At 39.4% G+C, this 15,154-nt stretch overlaps 1 protein-coding gene across 4 annotated transcripts in view; it reads right to left on the reverse strand.

Annotated features, from left to right (window-relative positions):
• Nucleotides 1–243: 243 nt before the first annotated feature.
• The window catches only part of cobl (cordon-bleu WH2 repeat protein), a 64,072-nt gene continuing 49,161 nt past the window's right edge, over nucleotides 244–15,154 (reverse strand). For all 4 annotated transcript variants that reach the window (XM_036130590.1, XM_036130600.1, XM_036130598.1 and 1 more), the window contains 8 exons: nucleotides 10,928–11,234; nucleotides 9,201–9,298; nucleotides 6,438–6,629; nucleotides 4,749–6,337; nucleotides 4,438–4,653; nucleotides 4,141–4,251; nucleotides 2,399–2,704; nucleotides 244–1,468 (listed from right to left, as the gene is read on the reverse strand). In XM_036130590.1, coding sequence (XP_035986483.1) covers nucleotides 1,385–1,468; nucleotides 2,399–2,704; nucleotides 4,141–4,251; nucleotides 4,438–4,653; nucleotides 4,749–6,337; nucleotides 6,438–6,629; nucleotides 9,201–9,298; nucleotides 10,928–11,234 — 2,903 coding nt within the window. In that variant the 3' untranslated portion in view covers nucleotides 244–1,384. The remainder of the gene's footprint in view (nucleotides 1,469–2,398; nucleotides 2,705–4,140; nucleotides 4,252–4,437; nucleotides 4,654–4,748; nucleotides 6,338–6,437; nucleotides 6,630–9,200; nucleotides 9,299–10,927; nucleotides 11,235–15,154) is intronic.

Consider the following 15,154-nt stretch of genomic DNA (forward strand, 5'->3'; position numbering starts at 1 on the left):
AATCTATTAAATTGTCTTAATTTTACACAAAAAAAGAAGAAAAATGCACCATTGTGCAGTAGGCTTAAGCTTGTAGATGAAACCATCTAACGGCATTGACTCTGTAGTTAAACAAACCTCTCAAACATTCTCACCTGAACTCCCTTTAGTCAGAGTGACTTAAATATACAGCAGCAATTAACTGTAACTGGATCTAGCTTCATTCTAAAAGGTGATTAAGCATGGATATACTTAACTAAAAGCTGCGGAATGACATTTATTGGGTGAATTAAACTAATGGATTCCCCACAATATAACTTTGAAGAGTGCAGAAAAGAAAAGGTGGAATTAAGGCAATACACACGTTTGCCTACAGCTTCTCTAAGGCAGCTGATTTATATCATCTATACATAATGTACTAGATGACTATATGAATTATTAATAGTCAACAAATCAAAAGTTCTTCGACATTGTTTAAAATAACAAAAAGAGTACCGAAAAAGCCTGAAGAACAGCAGCAAAAATATCTTCTAAGAAGCTTGAAAATGAACAAAATAAACTGACAGGCACAAGCGAGTCATCTGTAATGACCTCCACCTCAGATCTTAAAAGTGTGGAGGGTGGCAACTAGGACCGTATTAAAAAACAACAACAACAAAAAAAAAAAAAAACACCCAAGCATTGCTAGTCATCATTTCCTTGTGGAATGCTCCAAATAACCTTCATTTGCAGAAATATTAAATACTCCAAGACACCATCAGACACCGTTATTGCACTCATTCTAGGATTTACGCAGCACACATCAAACACATAACACTGATTCAGCAGCTGTGCAAGGCATCCATAACTTAGAGCGGTACAGGCAAACAGAAAGGTGAACAGAAATAAAGTAAAAGTTCTGTGTACCATTAAACTTGCTCTCATTGGCACATTTTGCACAATGTGCTACAAGAATGGATTCGTACAAATGGCGAGACGTAACCAGAAACATCGTCATGGTATAACACTAGATACAACCATTGCCCGAAACGCTGCTGTGTGAGGCTGATCCATCTCATATGCTGGATGTCATTTTAACGACAGACGTTTTACCATTGACATCTTTTCTCAGTCGGTTGCAAAGGCTACAAACAAATATTTGCCTTAATAATGTCCCCACTAAACTGTTCCTTTAAAACAACATTGTTTTAAACATAAGGCATCAGATGCTCTATCCAGTCTAACTAGACAGCTTGAAGTAGGAAATCTATTTGTTAAGCCATTGTAGTGCAAAATCTTCTCTAAACCGTCCAGTGACTCAGTCCAGGAATGCTTTAACAGTTAATGTGAATATATATATATAAAAAAAAATTAACAACAACATTCCAGCTTGATTCCCTGTTGCAGTGATTTGGGAGCCACCAGCTCAATGCTGAAGGATTGTTGATGAGGTTGTATGAATAGTTCCCAGTCTGCCGTTCACCTGGACAGTCTTTTTGGGGGCAGAGACCTGTTTGAGAAAAACACAACATGATCAGTGATGGATAACTTCCACTGACTTTCAAAAGTACTCCTATCTCTTGTCTATTTTCCACATTTTGCAATGTCAAAGATGGTTCTCTGGGCAAAAAAAAAAGACCAAAATGGAACTTCACTCCTACATGCATGATTGCTACGTGTGGTAAAAGTAAAAGTGAACGTCACTAAACATCATCCACACCGTGAGACGTTGTGGTGGCAGCATCATGCTGTGAGGATGCTTTTCTTCAGTAGGGAGAGGGAAACTAATAAGGGTTGATGGGGTTGAAGGATGGAGCTAAATACAGGGCAAATGTGGAAGGGGTGAATACAAATTCGATTTCTATTTGTAAGAAAAAACGTTGAAAAGAAACATGCATCGTATTCCCTGCACTTCACAATTATGTGCTACTTTAGGTTGGTGGATCACATAAAATCCTAATGTAAAAAGTTGAAGGCATATGAATACTTTTAATAAACAGAGCAGGATACAGCATTTGTAGGTTTTGGAATCTACTTTTTCAAGGATACTGACTAAAAGCACAACTCAACATTTTTAGTTCTGTGTTACAATCTGAACATCCTCTTCAGTTTCATTAGTGTTGTTGACAAAGGGATCAAGCCTTCTGAAAATGAGGGATGAAAGAGGACCCTTTCACCTCAACATGTTTTTCTTTTGCCGTTTCTAGTGTTTCTTCCATGACTCAACCTTTTTGTACTTTTATTACGTCTGCAAATCAAAAGAGAGAGGATTTTTGGATGTACCTTTCACCAAAATTGGAAACGCTAATATGTTACCCTTCAAGCAGACAAAATTAGAACCATAAATCCAAATGTAATGATTTACAGCACATAATTAAAAAATTGTAACATTCCCACTATAATTCAGTCTGAGGAGTAAAAAAGCCTTATTATTCATTACCTTTCTCAACTTCTCAGCACCAGATCCAGAGCGAATAGCCTCCAGCAATGCCTCCCTGGCCAGGGCAGGATTCAAGGGGGCTTTGGCATTTACATGACCGACAGGGTTAGGTTTACCCTGGGAAAATACAGGAGGGGGAGGAGGTGGTGGTGGAGGTGCACTCATAGGTGGAGGAGGTGGTGGTGAAGTGAAGCCAGGGGAAGATCTGGTCAAAGAGGGAGGGGAAGGGGATAAGCCCACTGTTTTCTCCTCTTTTGAGCTCTCCTTCCTGAACCGCTCAACCTCACTGGCAGCCTTAGATTTAGTCTGCGAACAAAAAAGTGAGACAACTATTTATCTGTAGAAGAAAAATTATTTGTTGAAAGCCAGCAGCTTTCATCGACATATCCTATGTATGGCTATGGAGATTTATAGCCAAACTATATATCTTTTTATATTTAGTTTTCTTTACTAGTTACTTAAAACACATACAATTATCCATACAATATTTTTTTTTGGCCGTCACTATTAGCTTTAAAACACTCATCTCTACTATAACAGTTATTCTTCCATTTTTACGTAAAATCTGACATATTGACCAAATCCTGACATTAAAGGAACTATAACTGAATTCATTTTTGTCTGGTAAAGAAAAATGCTTTTTACGTAATGTATTATAGCAACAACTTTTATCAAAACAATTCATAAAAGTTAAAAAAAACAATACATTCACACAATGTCTAGAGTGGCACAGAATAAAAGTGTTAATCCATCCATCCATCCATCCATCCATCCATCCATCCATCACACTATCTCTTGTGGGGTTGCCAGGAGTGCTGGTGCCTATCTCCAGATGTCAATGGGTGAAAGGTTGGGTACACCCTGGACAGGTCGCCAGTCTATCGCAGGTAATAAAAGTATTATTTTACTGAAAAATAAATATATAGTATATAAATGATTGTGTTGTTCATTTTGTCGGGTCCATAATATATCAATATTTACTTCTGGTTATGATGCCAACGTCGACAAGAAAGGATTCTGCACCAATAAGAATGGTAGGTTGAAATCATGTGAGACGGAGCTCAGGTGTTCCCAGGTCGTGGTAGCTTAACCATTATGCTAATGCTAATGCAACTGGACCTGGCAGCCGACTGGCAAACAGTACAGTTGGAAGGCTGGAACGGGAGTGGGTGAGTACGAGTCTGCCACCTACTGGCCGGGAGGAGTTAAATTTGTAGCCATCTCCTTTAAAAGATGTAATTTGACAATCACAACTCATGAACTGATCGCACAATCGAGAGAGTCCAGGCTTTTTTAGTAGGAATAAGCAGCAAACTGGGGACAACCTTGACGACTTTCTCTGCCAATGGCACAATGAGGTGCAGAGCCGTTGCTAAACAGCAGCTCCTCCAGTGCGTACACGAAAGGGTATGTAAACAGAACAGCATGTTGACCATTCACGTAAGAAAATATAATTTACCCAAGACATAGCTGTTTATGTCAAAGAAAACAAAGAAAAGTCCCTCGATGAAGCCTTGTTTCCTCCAGAGGATTGTGTACGAGCTTGAGGCGCGTTTAGTCTCGTGCATGTCGAGGGTTTCTCATTGGGGAAAAACAGTGGAGGGCGGGGCTTACAGTTCAAACTAAACTCTCACTCACAGTTCGAATGTGTGAAGGATCAGGTATAGTTCCTTTCAGGTCTTGACCTAATATAGATGTAATCTACAAACATAGCAAGCGACAAATATTGAAGATTGTTTTACCTGTTTCAGTCTGCTGACGTTCTGAGATCTAAGGTCAGCTAGAAGAGCAGATCTTTCATTGATCTCTTCAGTATGGGCTACTTTCTTCTCATTGTTGGTCGTAGAGGATATCTAGTAATGACATAAAAAAAAATCCATTAGATTAGGATATATCTTAAAATGTGTGGGTAGCTATGCTAACCGTTAGCATATATATATTGACTGTCGAATTGCTGCACTGTGTTTTACAACCTGTTTATTTTTGGTAATTAGGTATCCATCCATTCATATAATGTGCTGTGTTCAGCCTGATCTCACCTTCCTCAGCCTCTCCTTGCCTCCACTTGTCTGGATTGCCTCCATCAGGCTGCTGTGCAGAGATGTCTCTTTCTCAACAGATCTACAGAGGACAGGTTTGAACTTTTTAACAGGCCCAAACACCGTCACTCCTGCAACAGACCCAGGCGTCTCGCTGTTGTCTGGTACCGTGCTTGAGGATTGAAGTTTTACTTCCTTCAATGGATTCCGTACTCCCTGTAACATCAAGTTACAGTTTTAATGAACAGTCTCAGTAATTTTACTTAGCCATTTGTAAAGACAGAAATATTTATAATCAAAAAGTAACTCACTATTATCTGGTCTTGTGCTTTGACCTTTGGGGCTATGGGTGGCCTGGAAGACGAGTGTGGAGCACTGCTCCTTGCTGGGCTCAGGGTTTGAGGCTGAATGTGTTTAATGTAATCACCATTACTGTTGCTACTGACTTGTATCTGGGGAGATCCATTGTACTGACTGTGATTTTTCTTGGCCTTTTCTTTGTCAGCTGTATCCAAACCTTTCTTGGCCACTGCATCGTTTTCAAATCTTTCCCTGTTTGTTTTCACCTCAGCAGAGTCTCTCTGTCTATCTGATATGTACTCTGGGACGCTTGTGGACCTCTTGGGACACTGAACAGCGACTGTGGAACTAGAGCCATTCTCCATAATATTTGACAAAGATGCATGAGAGGATTGGAACTGAGTCACCGATTTCTGGAAACCAGCAGCCTTCTCTGTTTTCAACGACTCAGAGGAGTCAGTGATTTTAGGGATGCTGGAAGGCTTAGTTGAGGTCCTTGGCGTGTATTTAGAGAGGGCAGACGCTACATACTGGCTGGAAGTCCGCCTGGATGGTTTGAGAAAGTTCAGTTGCTGTTTCATGTCTGAATGTAGAGGAGGGGGGAGGGAAGGTTTATTACTTGGCCTCTGAACAGTGTTGGATGCTGAAATCGTGTTCTCCACCTCGGTTCGCTCCCTGTTTGGACTCACATCTTTTATATGTTGTTTCTGATCTTCTCTCCCCCCCACTTTAGCTTGAACCATCGCTGTTGGTTTAGAAACTGCACTTGGTGGTGTTTTCTGGTACTCTGGGTTGCTGGTCTTTAGTTTGCCTTCCAAGCCAACAGCAGGGGCATTGCTGAAAGCATCTGTACTGTCCTTAAGTTTGTCAACTTGTCCTTTTCTTTGCGTCGCCAAATGTTCTTGCCTTGTGTTAGAGCTCCAAAATGCCTTGGCGTTTTCACAAACAGTGGTACTGTTTTCAGTCTGTGATTTTTGTGACTGTCCGGGTTTTAGGTTACTGACGCCTAATGCCATCATATTCCCCTGATCATCAATTCTAATGGCAAAATTACTTCCTGTGTTAGTTGGCTGCGTCTCTGTGACGTATGTGACGGAGGGTTTCGGAGGGACCACGGTAAATGTTTTCATACCGAAGCGTGATGAGACATTGTGCTTTATTTTACCGTGCAATGGACTGCAACTAGAGCTGATCTGATTTACTTTGTGCATCGCTTCAACCTTCTCAGGAGAAACTGACCTCTGAATCTTTGCTGGAAGTTCAAACTTCTTCTGTTGTACAGACTCAGTTTTGTGTTTCACAAGATCAGCTGCGATCACAGGAGGCCTGCTGGTTTTCTGCAGTTCAGAGCTGGATTTCCCTGCCAGTGGTGGAGTATCCTCTTTCACAGTGGTGGTATCAGCAATCCCCCTCTCTTTAATTTTTATCTCTTGTACCTTTCTTTCCTTTTTAGTACCTGTAGATTTGATCTCCTGCGGTGGGCTAGACTTCTCAGCGAGCTTTGAACTTCCACTGCCTTTTTTGTAACTGAGAGCAGCTGTATAAGCGTTGTTGTTTTTGTTCTGCCGCTCCTCATCAAAGTGATAACTGAAGCCAGGAACTGTAAATCAAACAACACCACAAAGACACTTAATAATTTCGAGAAAACATAAAAATAGTTAGTTTACATAATGGTCCATTGTTTTGTTTTTTTCCCCTACCGTTGCTGCTAGTTGACTCAGTCTTTGTAAGTGGTTTCCCTTCATGCTCTACAAGATCACATTCATATTCCTCCAGTACCTCATCTATGGCTGTGACTGGCACGTCCATGTCCACTACAGACACAGGGACCTCACTACTGTCTCTGGACTTGGTATCAGGGCTATCTTTGGGAGAGATGGTTCCAGCATGGCCTAGAAAAAACAGATGAACTGTTACACATCAGTGTATGCTACAATTCTAAGCAGATTTGTCCTTGGAAAAAGGTTTTAAACAGATTTGATCTAGAAATGTCATTTTGGGTATGGCTAAATTGCTAGACTCAGCATTAAAGGCATAAACAGTTTATTGCAAAAGTATTCACACCCCTTGAACTCATTATGTGCGTTTGTATTCAGCCCCCACTGATACCCCTAAATAAAATCTAATGCAGCCAACTGCCCACAGAAGTTGTTTAATCAGTAAATATAAACCAGATGTGTGTCATTTCATCTCTTCATTTTTTTTTCTTTCCTCAAAAAGGTTTGCTAGTGAACACTGGTTAACACATTGTTTTTGAAAATCAATTTAAACATTTTGAACTCTATCCTACATGATTTATACAAAAGCAGGTTGAGCAGAATCACTCCAGCTGGGTTGGGACCATTTTCACTCATTTCTGTTCACCTTTAACAAGCATGGTCTCATAAAGATGTTCAGGGGGAGAGGAAGGGAAAATAAATCCTGGTTTCTTAGAAAGTCTTTTAGTGCCAGTTTATTTAAGAAACAAATACTACAACTCAAAAAAACAAAAAAACAAAAAAAAAACTACTCTCCTGCTGATTGACCAGAAGGCTTAGAGCTGAGTTTTGTTTGAAGTCGGTTACTGAAAAATTTAAAGAAATCTTTAAAATTCTGGAAAGTAATTAAACCTCTCAATTCTAAAGACTATTTTAAACATTCCTGATACTATTCTGGTTGGGTCAACTGCAGTGACGACTAAAGCTGCAATTGTGAATCAGTTCAACAAACATTTTATCGGTATAGGGAAGGAGCAGTTTGTCTGTAAATAGCATTAACATATGTTCTACCAAACCAGGAACTGACTGATCCAGGTTTAAAACAATTTGATTGAAAAAATCTCTTTCAGTCACCCAAGTTACCAAGCCTTAAAGGAAAAAAATATCTGCAGCCCCAGACAACCAGGACCCTTACCCTTAAAGATAGCTGCAGATATTATTGCAGAGCCTGTTGCACACAATTCAAATTCAAGTATCAAAACCAATACATACAACAGAGAAAACAGAAAACAGGATAGTGCCACATTATTTATATATCGCTCAAAAGCCTTTGATTTAATTGATCATACAACAAGTTCTTAACAAGCTCCAAAATCCCGACATTAGTTCAACAGCTTTTAAAAGGTTTGAAAACTATTTAAAAATTAAGCCTTAGTGTGTCCACGCAGAGGGCCATAAATCACATTTCCTTAAAATAACTAGAGGTTTGCCCCAAGTCTCTGTTTTGGATCCACTCCTTATAACTGTATTCATGCTAAACTGCATTTATATGCCGACGACACACTCATTTATACATCTGCTACTTCTGTAGCACAGGCAATAAGAGAACTCAAAAAAGCATTTCAGGTTTTTAAAATGCAATCTCACCACTGTATTCTTTGGGAGTTGGTTGGCTGGACATCATTAAGTGTTCATAGGCAACGTCACTGGTTTATGTTTATCTACCTAGCTTTGCTCCGTAAACTCCCTTAGTATCTCAGCACCCTTCTGTCTATCAGCTCTAGTAACTACCTTTGCGTTCCACACATTAATTGCTTTTAAATTATACCTGGGTTTCAACGGTCTTTGGTAAAGCAGCAAGCCAGCATGCAGTCATGCAATAATCTTCAAAAATATCTTGAATTACAAACATGCAACAGTTACAAAAAGGATGCAGTGAATGGTGGAATGTCACCGTTTTTTGTTGAGAACACATTACATTTTACTTTTAATTCTAATGTTTTATTCCATTTTTATTGTGAATGTTTGTACTGGCAATGATTATGTGTCTATTTTACATTGTTATTTGTAAAGCTGCTACCATGGCCCGGTCTCCTTTGTAAAAGAGATTTTAATGTCAGTGGTACTTCCTGGATAAAGGTGAATAAATAAACAGCATTGCAGATGCCAATGAACACACCAGATAAGCCTGGGTAATATTTTGGCCTAAATTCAGCTCACTATGTGACACATAGTGAGCTGAATTTCACAACACAGTATGTGTTGTAGAAGAGTGACACATGGGGATGACACCATAATGCTCTGTGGAGGCTTTTATTCAGCATGCCAGTGTTTGATGGGAAGATGGATGATCAACTACAGGGCAATTCTGGAAGAAAACATCTAAAATATTTAAAACTGAAGAGGAGGTTCACCTTCTAGAAGGCCAACGGCCATACAAAATTATTTTGATCAAAGCAGATTTGTTAGAATGGTACAGTCAAGGTCCAGACCTAAATCAAATTGGAAATCTGGAGCAAACTTCAAACTTTAAAAAATTACATTCACCTTGATTTGTTTTAGAATAAAAAGGGCCCAAATTTCAGTATCTTGATTTGAACAGCTGCTTTACACATACCACCCACAAAATTCTAGTTGCAATGATGCAAAATATTAACTCAGGATAGCTGAATACAAATGGACATCAAAACTAGTGTAAATGTTTGAAAATCATGTATAATGTTCCACCCATTTGAAAAAAAAGTGTCACTACTTTTCACCTCTCACCTGCAAGGTCTGCCAAAGTCTGATGAAGCTGGACAGTAAGCTCCGAGTCATCGTTAAAGCCGTTGACCGATTCTGGATGAGGGCCTCTGACATCATGCCTGAAAATGTATACATATGTAAAACACACAACTGGATACTTATATCGAGACACACAAAGAAAGTCCAATAACAGCTGTCCCACAACAAAGACCTGCTGCGTTGAGCAGATAAAACACTGCTTGATTTTTTAGCTGGACCACTAAGCAGATGTCATGGCTTCTCCTTTGATGTTGTAATAAAATTCAGCACCCTTTCAGTTACTAGTGTAGCTTTGAAATGTAAAAAGGGTAAGTGCAGTTCAGTGCTAGATGGAAAAAAAAAAAAAAGCCCAGGTGCTTTATGTCTTTTTCTTGGTTCTACATGATTTATATTGAAGCTTGTTGGACTTCAAACATGCAGCTTATTAACTTCATTCAGTTTTCTTTAAGGGTTCAAAAGAGCATTCTCTTAAATTAGTGTCATATTAGCCATAACAAATTGCAAAATAAGGGGCCAAACCAAATGAAAATTATCTTTTAGGGGTCTTGGATGAGGTCCTCTGTTGCTCAGTGGTTCTGAGAAAGCAGCGCTATAATGCTTTCCTGGAATACCGAGAAGCCAGCAGCATCAAGCCAGACCCTGGATTCATCATGCTTTTTGTTATTTGAGAGCATCACTCTAATATCCTTGGACTGGGCAAGCTACCATACATATTTCACAACAAGTTGAAAAAAGAAAACATCTGGAGCAGAATCTTTCTTCCAAAAAGACCTTTGAATGAGGGCCTAAGACCATAACCATGAAAGCCCAGCTGAGCAAGCCAGCTTTGGCCACAACTCAAGAATAATAAGATGGAGCTGTGTTTGGGTATTAAACCTACTGCAGTAAAAATCTGGGGAAAAAAAAAAAAAAAAAGTTTGCCAAGATGGACCACTCACAACGTAAAAGTGCAGGTGTCAGAGAAAACCTGCCATGGAGACAATTGAATGCAGGTTCTTTGACAATATTAGTAATTAGCTGGCTCAAACAGGCAATTCCTCATGCACAGTTTTTAAAATTATTATCAAATATAGCTATTTGCAATAAATTATGTTTGTAAATTACAAAGCACAGGATCTGAACCCCTGTTCCACCTCTTATTCTCATAAAGTGATAAACGTTAAGTTCTGGTAACGTTCTGCAGCAGGCGCTTCTTTTTCCAGCTCCACTACTCTGGATAGTTCTCAAACTTTAATATTTTTTCTGTTCAAAAACTTTGTCTATGCCATCTGTGAGAGGTTGTGCCGGCAGAGAGCGACCACGTTTACCTCAACTACGTTTAAATTCAGGAGATTATCTTGTGAAGGTGCTTGACTTAAGATTCTCTCTTGCAGCTTTATTCAGTTTGAGTTTAGACCTTTAGTCCTTCTTCTCACAGTCATTAACTTCAGGATATTTGATTACATATTTTTGGAAGCAAAGTCAGGACAGGGCAAGACTGATTTAGTCATAAAGCATTAAAGAACTTCGCTGTTGTACCATTTTTTTTTAAGCATGCAGCAGTGTTTGAGATTGCCGCTGTTTTAGGTGTCCGATTTGGTCTCGACTGTCTTGCATTAGTTGACAGCTTCGGCGTGCCAGCGGATTTTTGGTGCTGGTCGGATATAACATGCTTATAACCTAGTAACAGAACCTCGCTTGAACCAAGCTTTTGATGCTTTGCTCTTTACCTGTCTTTTCCTCCCCAGGTGGCCTTTTCTTCATCACTTGAAGCCTCCTTGATGACTCGTTCCTCTCCTTGCTCTCTGCTTCTTCCGTGTCCTGATAAACGGCCATCGTGAGCGGTTATCTGGGAGTCAGATGGTGAATTGACAATGCATGACTCCCCGCCCTCCGTCGCACCTTTGGAATGAGTGTCAGCCTGGTCGGGAAGGCTGCTGCCAACGCTGCTGCTGTCTAGAGAAAGAGTCTCAGCCTCAGGCGCTGTGGTTTCTAGTTTTCGGACACTGGAAGAAGTCTTCCTGGAATGAAGCCAAGCTATGAAAGGATGGGCAGAAAATGTTTGTATAAGTATAAAGTTTTAAAACGCAGTTTTAAAGTGTTAGCTAAGGTTAAGAAAAACAGGGCACTTCAGCCAAATTGAAGTCTCTCCAGAGCTTTTTAAGGAAAGGGGATTCTATTTACTATTCTAAAAGGCTAGACACCAAAGAAACAATTAATTAATTAATTAAAAAAATATCTTCCTTGTTCTCTATGAATCCCTTAGGTTTATAAATGAAACTAATAGTCTTATGATACTAAGACATCAAAAAGGCTGAAAAAGGCAAAAGTGAGAACAATTTTGTGCAAAAACAAGATGCAGAGTGAATAATAAGAAAGAAAACTAGAGAAACAGGAAGCAAGACATACTGGTGTAAGTTTTAACATTTACCCTCACACCACTCACACATGCATGCAATCCAGAGAGATCGGATAAATATACAAACATTTTTAGGGCGCAATAAATATATTTTTTTGAGTGCAGATGGACTTAAAAAAATATATTTTTTTAATTACATGTTTAATACAGTCCTGAACTCGTTTAGGTTCAAGGGAAGGGTGGCGCTGCCTCACACCTTCTCATCTCTTTCGTACACTCATGCACTGGTCAGTTCTTGGGCTTCTGGGAAATGTACTTAGAGCGTCATTGATCTCATAGAACTGTAGGGCATAAATATAAATAAACGTTCTGTTTGTCAGGCTTCCTCCAGTTGCGCCTGAATGCGGGGCTGAAATGCCTCAAACAGTGAGCGAGCTTGTTTTTAGTGACGGGTGCAGGTGAGAGCCGAGCATCACTCTGAACATGCATTGTGGTGGGGGGGAAGAAAAAAAAAAAAAAGTATTTCAGTGTGTGCATTCGGACTGCCAGCTCTGGGCCTCGTCCAAATGGTGAGGAGCGAACAGTCAGTTCCAGGAGATGTGGTGATGACTCACAGGGCTGTCCTCCCAGCTCCTTCCCAGCAACTGCTGAATCACGCCAGTTACAGCCACATTCTGCACACGTTCACACAACACACAGAGGATAACACACACACACACACACACACACACCGTGCTATACTGCCATTTATGCTTACACAGAAGTAAACAGACACACGGTGTTCTCAAATCTCCAGCTCACAAAGGACCTTGAGTGCATGCAGCTGTTAAAGATAAACCAAACACGTCTTCACTCCGAAAGCTGTCAACCGACGCTACGCACACACGTGCTATTAGGACGGACCCGACCACTGCTATCCATGCGAGAAGCCAAACCACAATCAAACTGTCTTGCTTCAGTTTTCAGATGTTTTATTGTAAAATATCTTTCAGAGGAGAAAAAAAAAATATGTTGTCACATTTGCACTGACTTCATAATTAGACATCCCTTTCAAGCTTGCAACATAGCTCGACCACTCAAATTCACACAGTCCTCGATAAGATGCACGTGTCACAAAAGATTCCCTACTTGAAACTGCGTCCAACCGCTCCGCCACAAGTACTGCTTTGAATGAGAGTAGTTGATTTAAACAGCAGCACAAAAAGGAACTTGGAAAACCAACTACATAGCAAACAACAGAGTCGCATAGCTGTAAACAACGTGTTTCCATGGAAACTTTAAGGCAAAAAAATAAATAAAATAATGATAATTTTCCCCAAAAGTGTCTAGGATTTACACCACAACCCAAAACTATCTTATCTTTATGACATTTAAGGAAAAAAAAGAAAAAAAAAAGAAAAAATAAACATGAGGCATGACACATACTTAACAATAACTGATCTATTATTTGCCATCCTTTCAAAAAGCAAACCTTTTTGATAAAGTTGTCCAGGTAAAAAAAAAAATGCAATCAATCAATCAATCAATCAATCAATCAATCAATCAATCAATCAATCAGTAAATGTTAATGGAAATCTGCTTTTGCTGATTGGCTCGGACACTGAAAGAAATTGGTTTATTGAAAGTATAAGTTTCTTAATGAGAGAATAAAAACTTGTTTTCATATATTGTTTGAAATTTATAAAAATGCAAACATTTAAAAACTAATAGGTACATAAGTGTTCACACCCATAATTATGAGCCTCTCAACTGAGCTTAGGTACATTTCATCTCCACTGGTCATTCTTGGGTTGCCATCTTAATTTGATCTGATGCTACCTCGGTTAAGGCCAGTTGGTGGCAAAGTAAAAAATTTTATTTAGGCTCTATTTTAAATTTATGAAAAACAAAACAAACAAAGAAAAAAACATAACCATGCCAAAATGTGCAAAAGCTATTCAGAGTCATGGCTTAACATTTTCTTGAAGCTCCTTTCGAGGCAACACCAGACTGATGTATTTAGTATTTCTATATAGGCTTTGCTCAGTTGTCCTGGGGTGTTTTCTCCCAGATTCTCTCTACAGAGAAGGCTCAGTGAGGTCGGAGGGGCAGCAGTGACTGGGCAGTTTTCATTTATCAGTATTGACAAAAAATGTACACTGATTGCATGGTGCAAAAACATTACGGCTTATTATGATAAAAAAAAAAAAAAAAAAAAAAAACTCTTATTTGTGATGTTTGCAAACCCTAAAACCAAAAGTATAGTTTGGATTAAATGGAAAATCTTTCCTGTTAATCTCTAGGGGGCGTCTAAGAAAAATTCCTGTGAGTTGCCATGTCGGTCTGACCAATGGTTCTGGACCTTCTGGATGGTTCTCCCCTCTCCACAAGGGAACATTAGAACCCTACCGGAGTGACCATTGGGGTTCTTGGTGAATTCTTTGACCAAATCTTTTCTAACCTGATTATTCAGACTAATTGGGAGGCCAGATCTCAGGACGGCTTTGGTTGCTCCAAACGATTCCCAATTCCAATTAACGGAGACCGCAGTGCTATTTAGGATGCACAGAGCAGCAGATTTTTTTTCCTTCTGTATATTTCTTCAGACTTATGCTTTGGCACAACCAAATCTTAGAAGTCTATAGACAGTTCCTATGACGTCATGTCTTTGTTTCAGCTCTGAAATGCACTGTCAGCTACAAGACCTAATATAGACCAATGTGTTGCAGGACAAATCATGTTCAACTAACTGAATTTAGCAGAGACAGTGACAGGACATCACAAGGATCATCTGTGTGTGTGTTGGGGGGGGGGGGGGGGGGGGGGGGTACTTAACCTATTCTTAAATATTAATTTTTTTATACATTTACAACAATCAAACAAACAAACAAACAAAATGATTTTAAAGATCCAAATCTGGCTTAGAATAAGACTGCAACTTAGCAAAATGTAGAAAAAGTAAATCGATGTAAACAGGGTATTATGGTAGACCATTTTAATATACTGCAAAGTGAATCTTTTATCAAAGAAAAGCTTGATATAAACTTTCCCTAATTACTGTCACCCTTCTTTTTGTATTGGATTCAGAGCTAACACTATTAAGGAACACGTAGCATATACTATTTATTTATTTTTTTTAGGAGATTTTTTCGCACTTTAGTGGCTCGCTTTTTAACACCGCGGGTCGGAGACGAACCCGGGTCGACCGCATCTAAGACTAAGGCCTCCGTACATGGGTCGCGCTACCCGCTGCGCCACCAGCGCAACCATATATACTAGTTTTATATGGCCAATCTTTTCTAAATCTAATTGTTAAATTGAACTGAATTCGGGTCAGACCAAAAAGAAAACCAGGAATCAGTATCAGTCAGCAAAATACTGATCAGAGAATCTCTTCTTATAAAATACAAAAGACTATATCAACAAAAAAAACAACAACACGCTTTACACAGATTACAACCCCCTATACTAGAGCCAAAAACAGGATTAATTGAGGTTTTAGGTTTCTAAACTAATGCATGTCACTAAGCACTCACAGACACACTGTCCACCTATTGATCTGCAGCTATCACGTATATCTGCAGTATCAGATAGCTTCGCCTCGCTCTCCCCAGACCAC

This window comes from Fundulus heteroclitus, chromosome 3 (genome assembly GCF_011125445.2).
Source record: "Fundulus heteroclitus isolate FHET01 chromosome 3, MU-UCD_Fhet_4.1, whole genome shotgun sequence".
Taxonomy (NCBI): Eukaryota; Metazoa; Chordata; class Actinopteri; order Cyprinodontiformes; family Fundulidae; genus Fundulus; species Fundulus heteroclitus.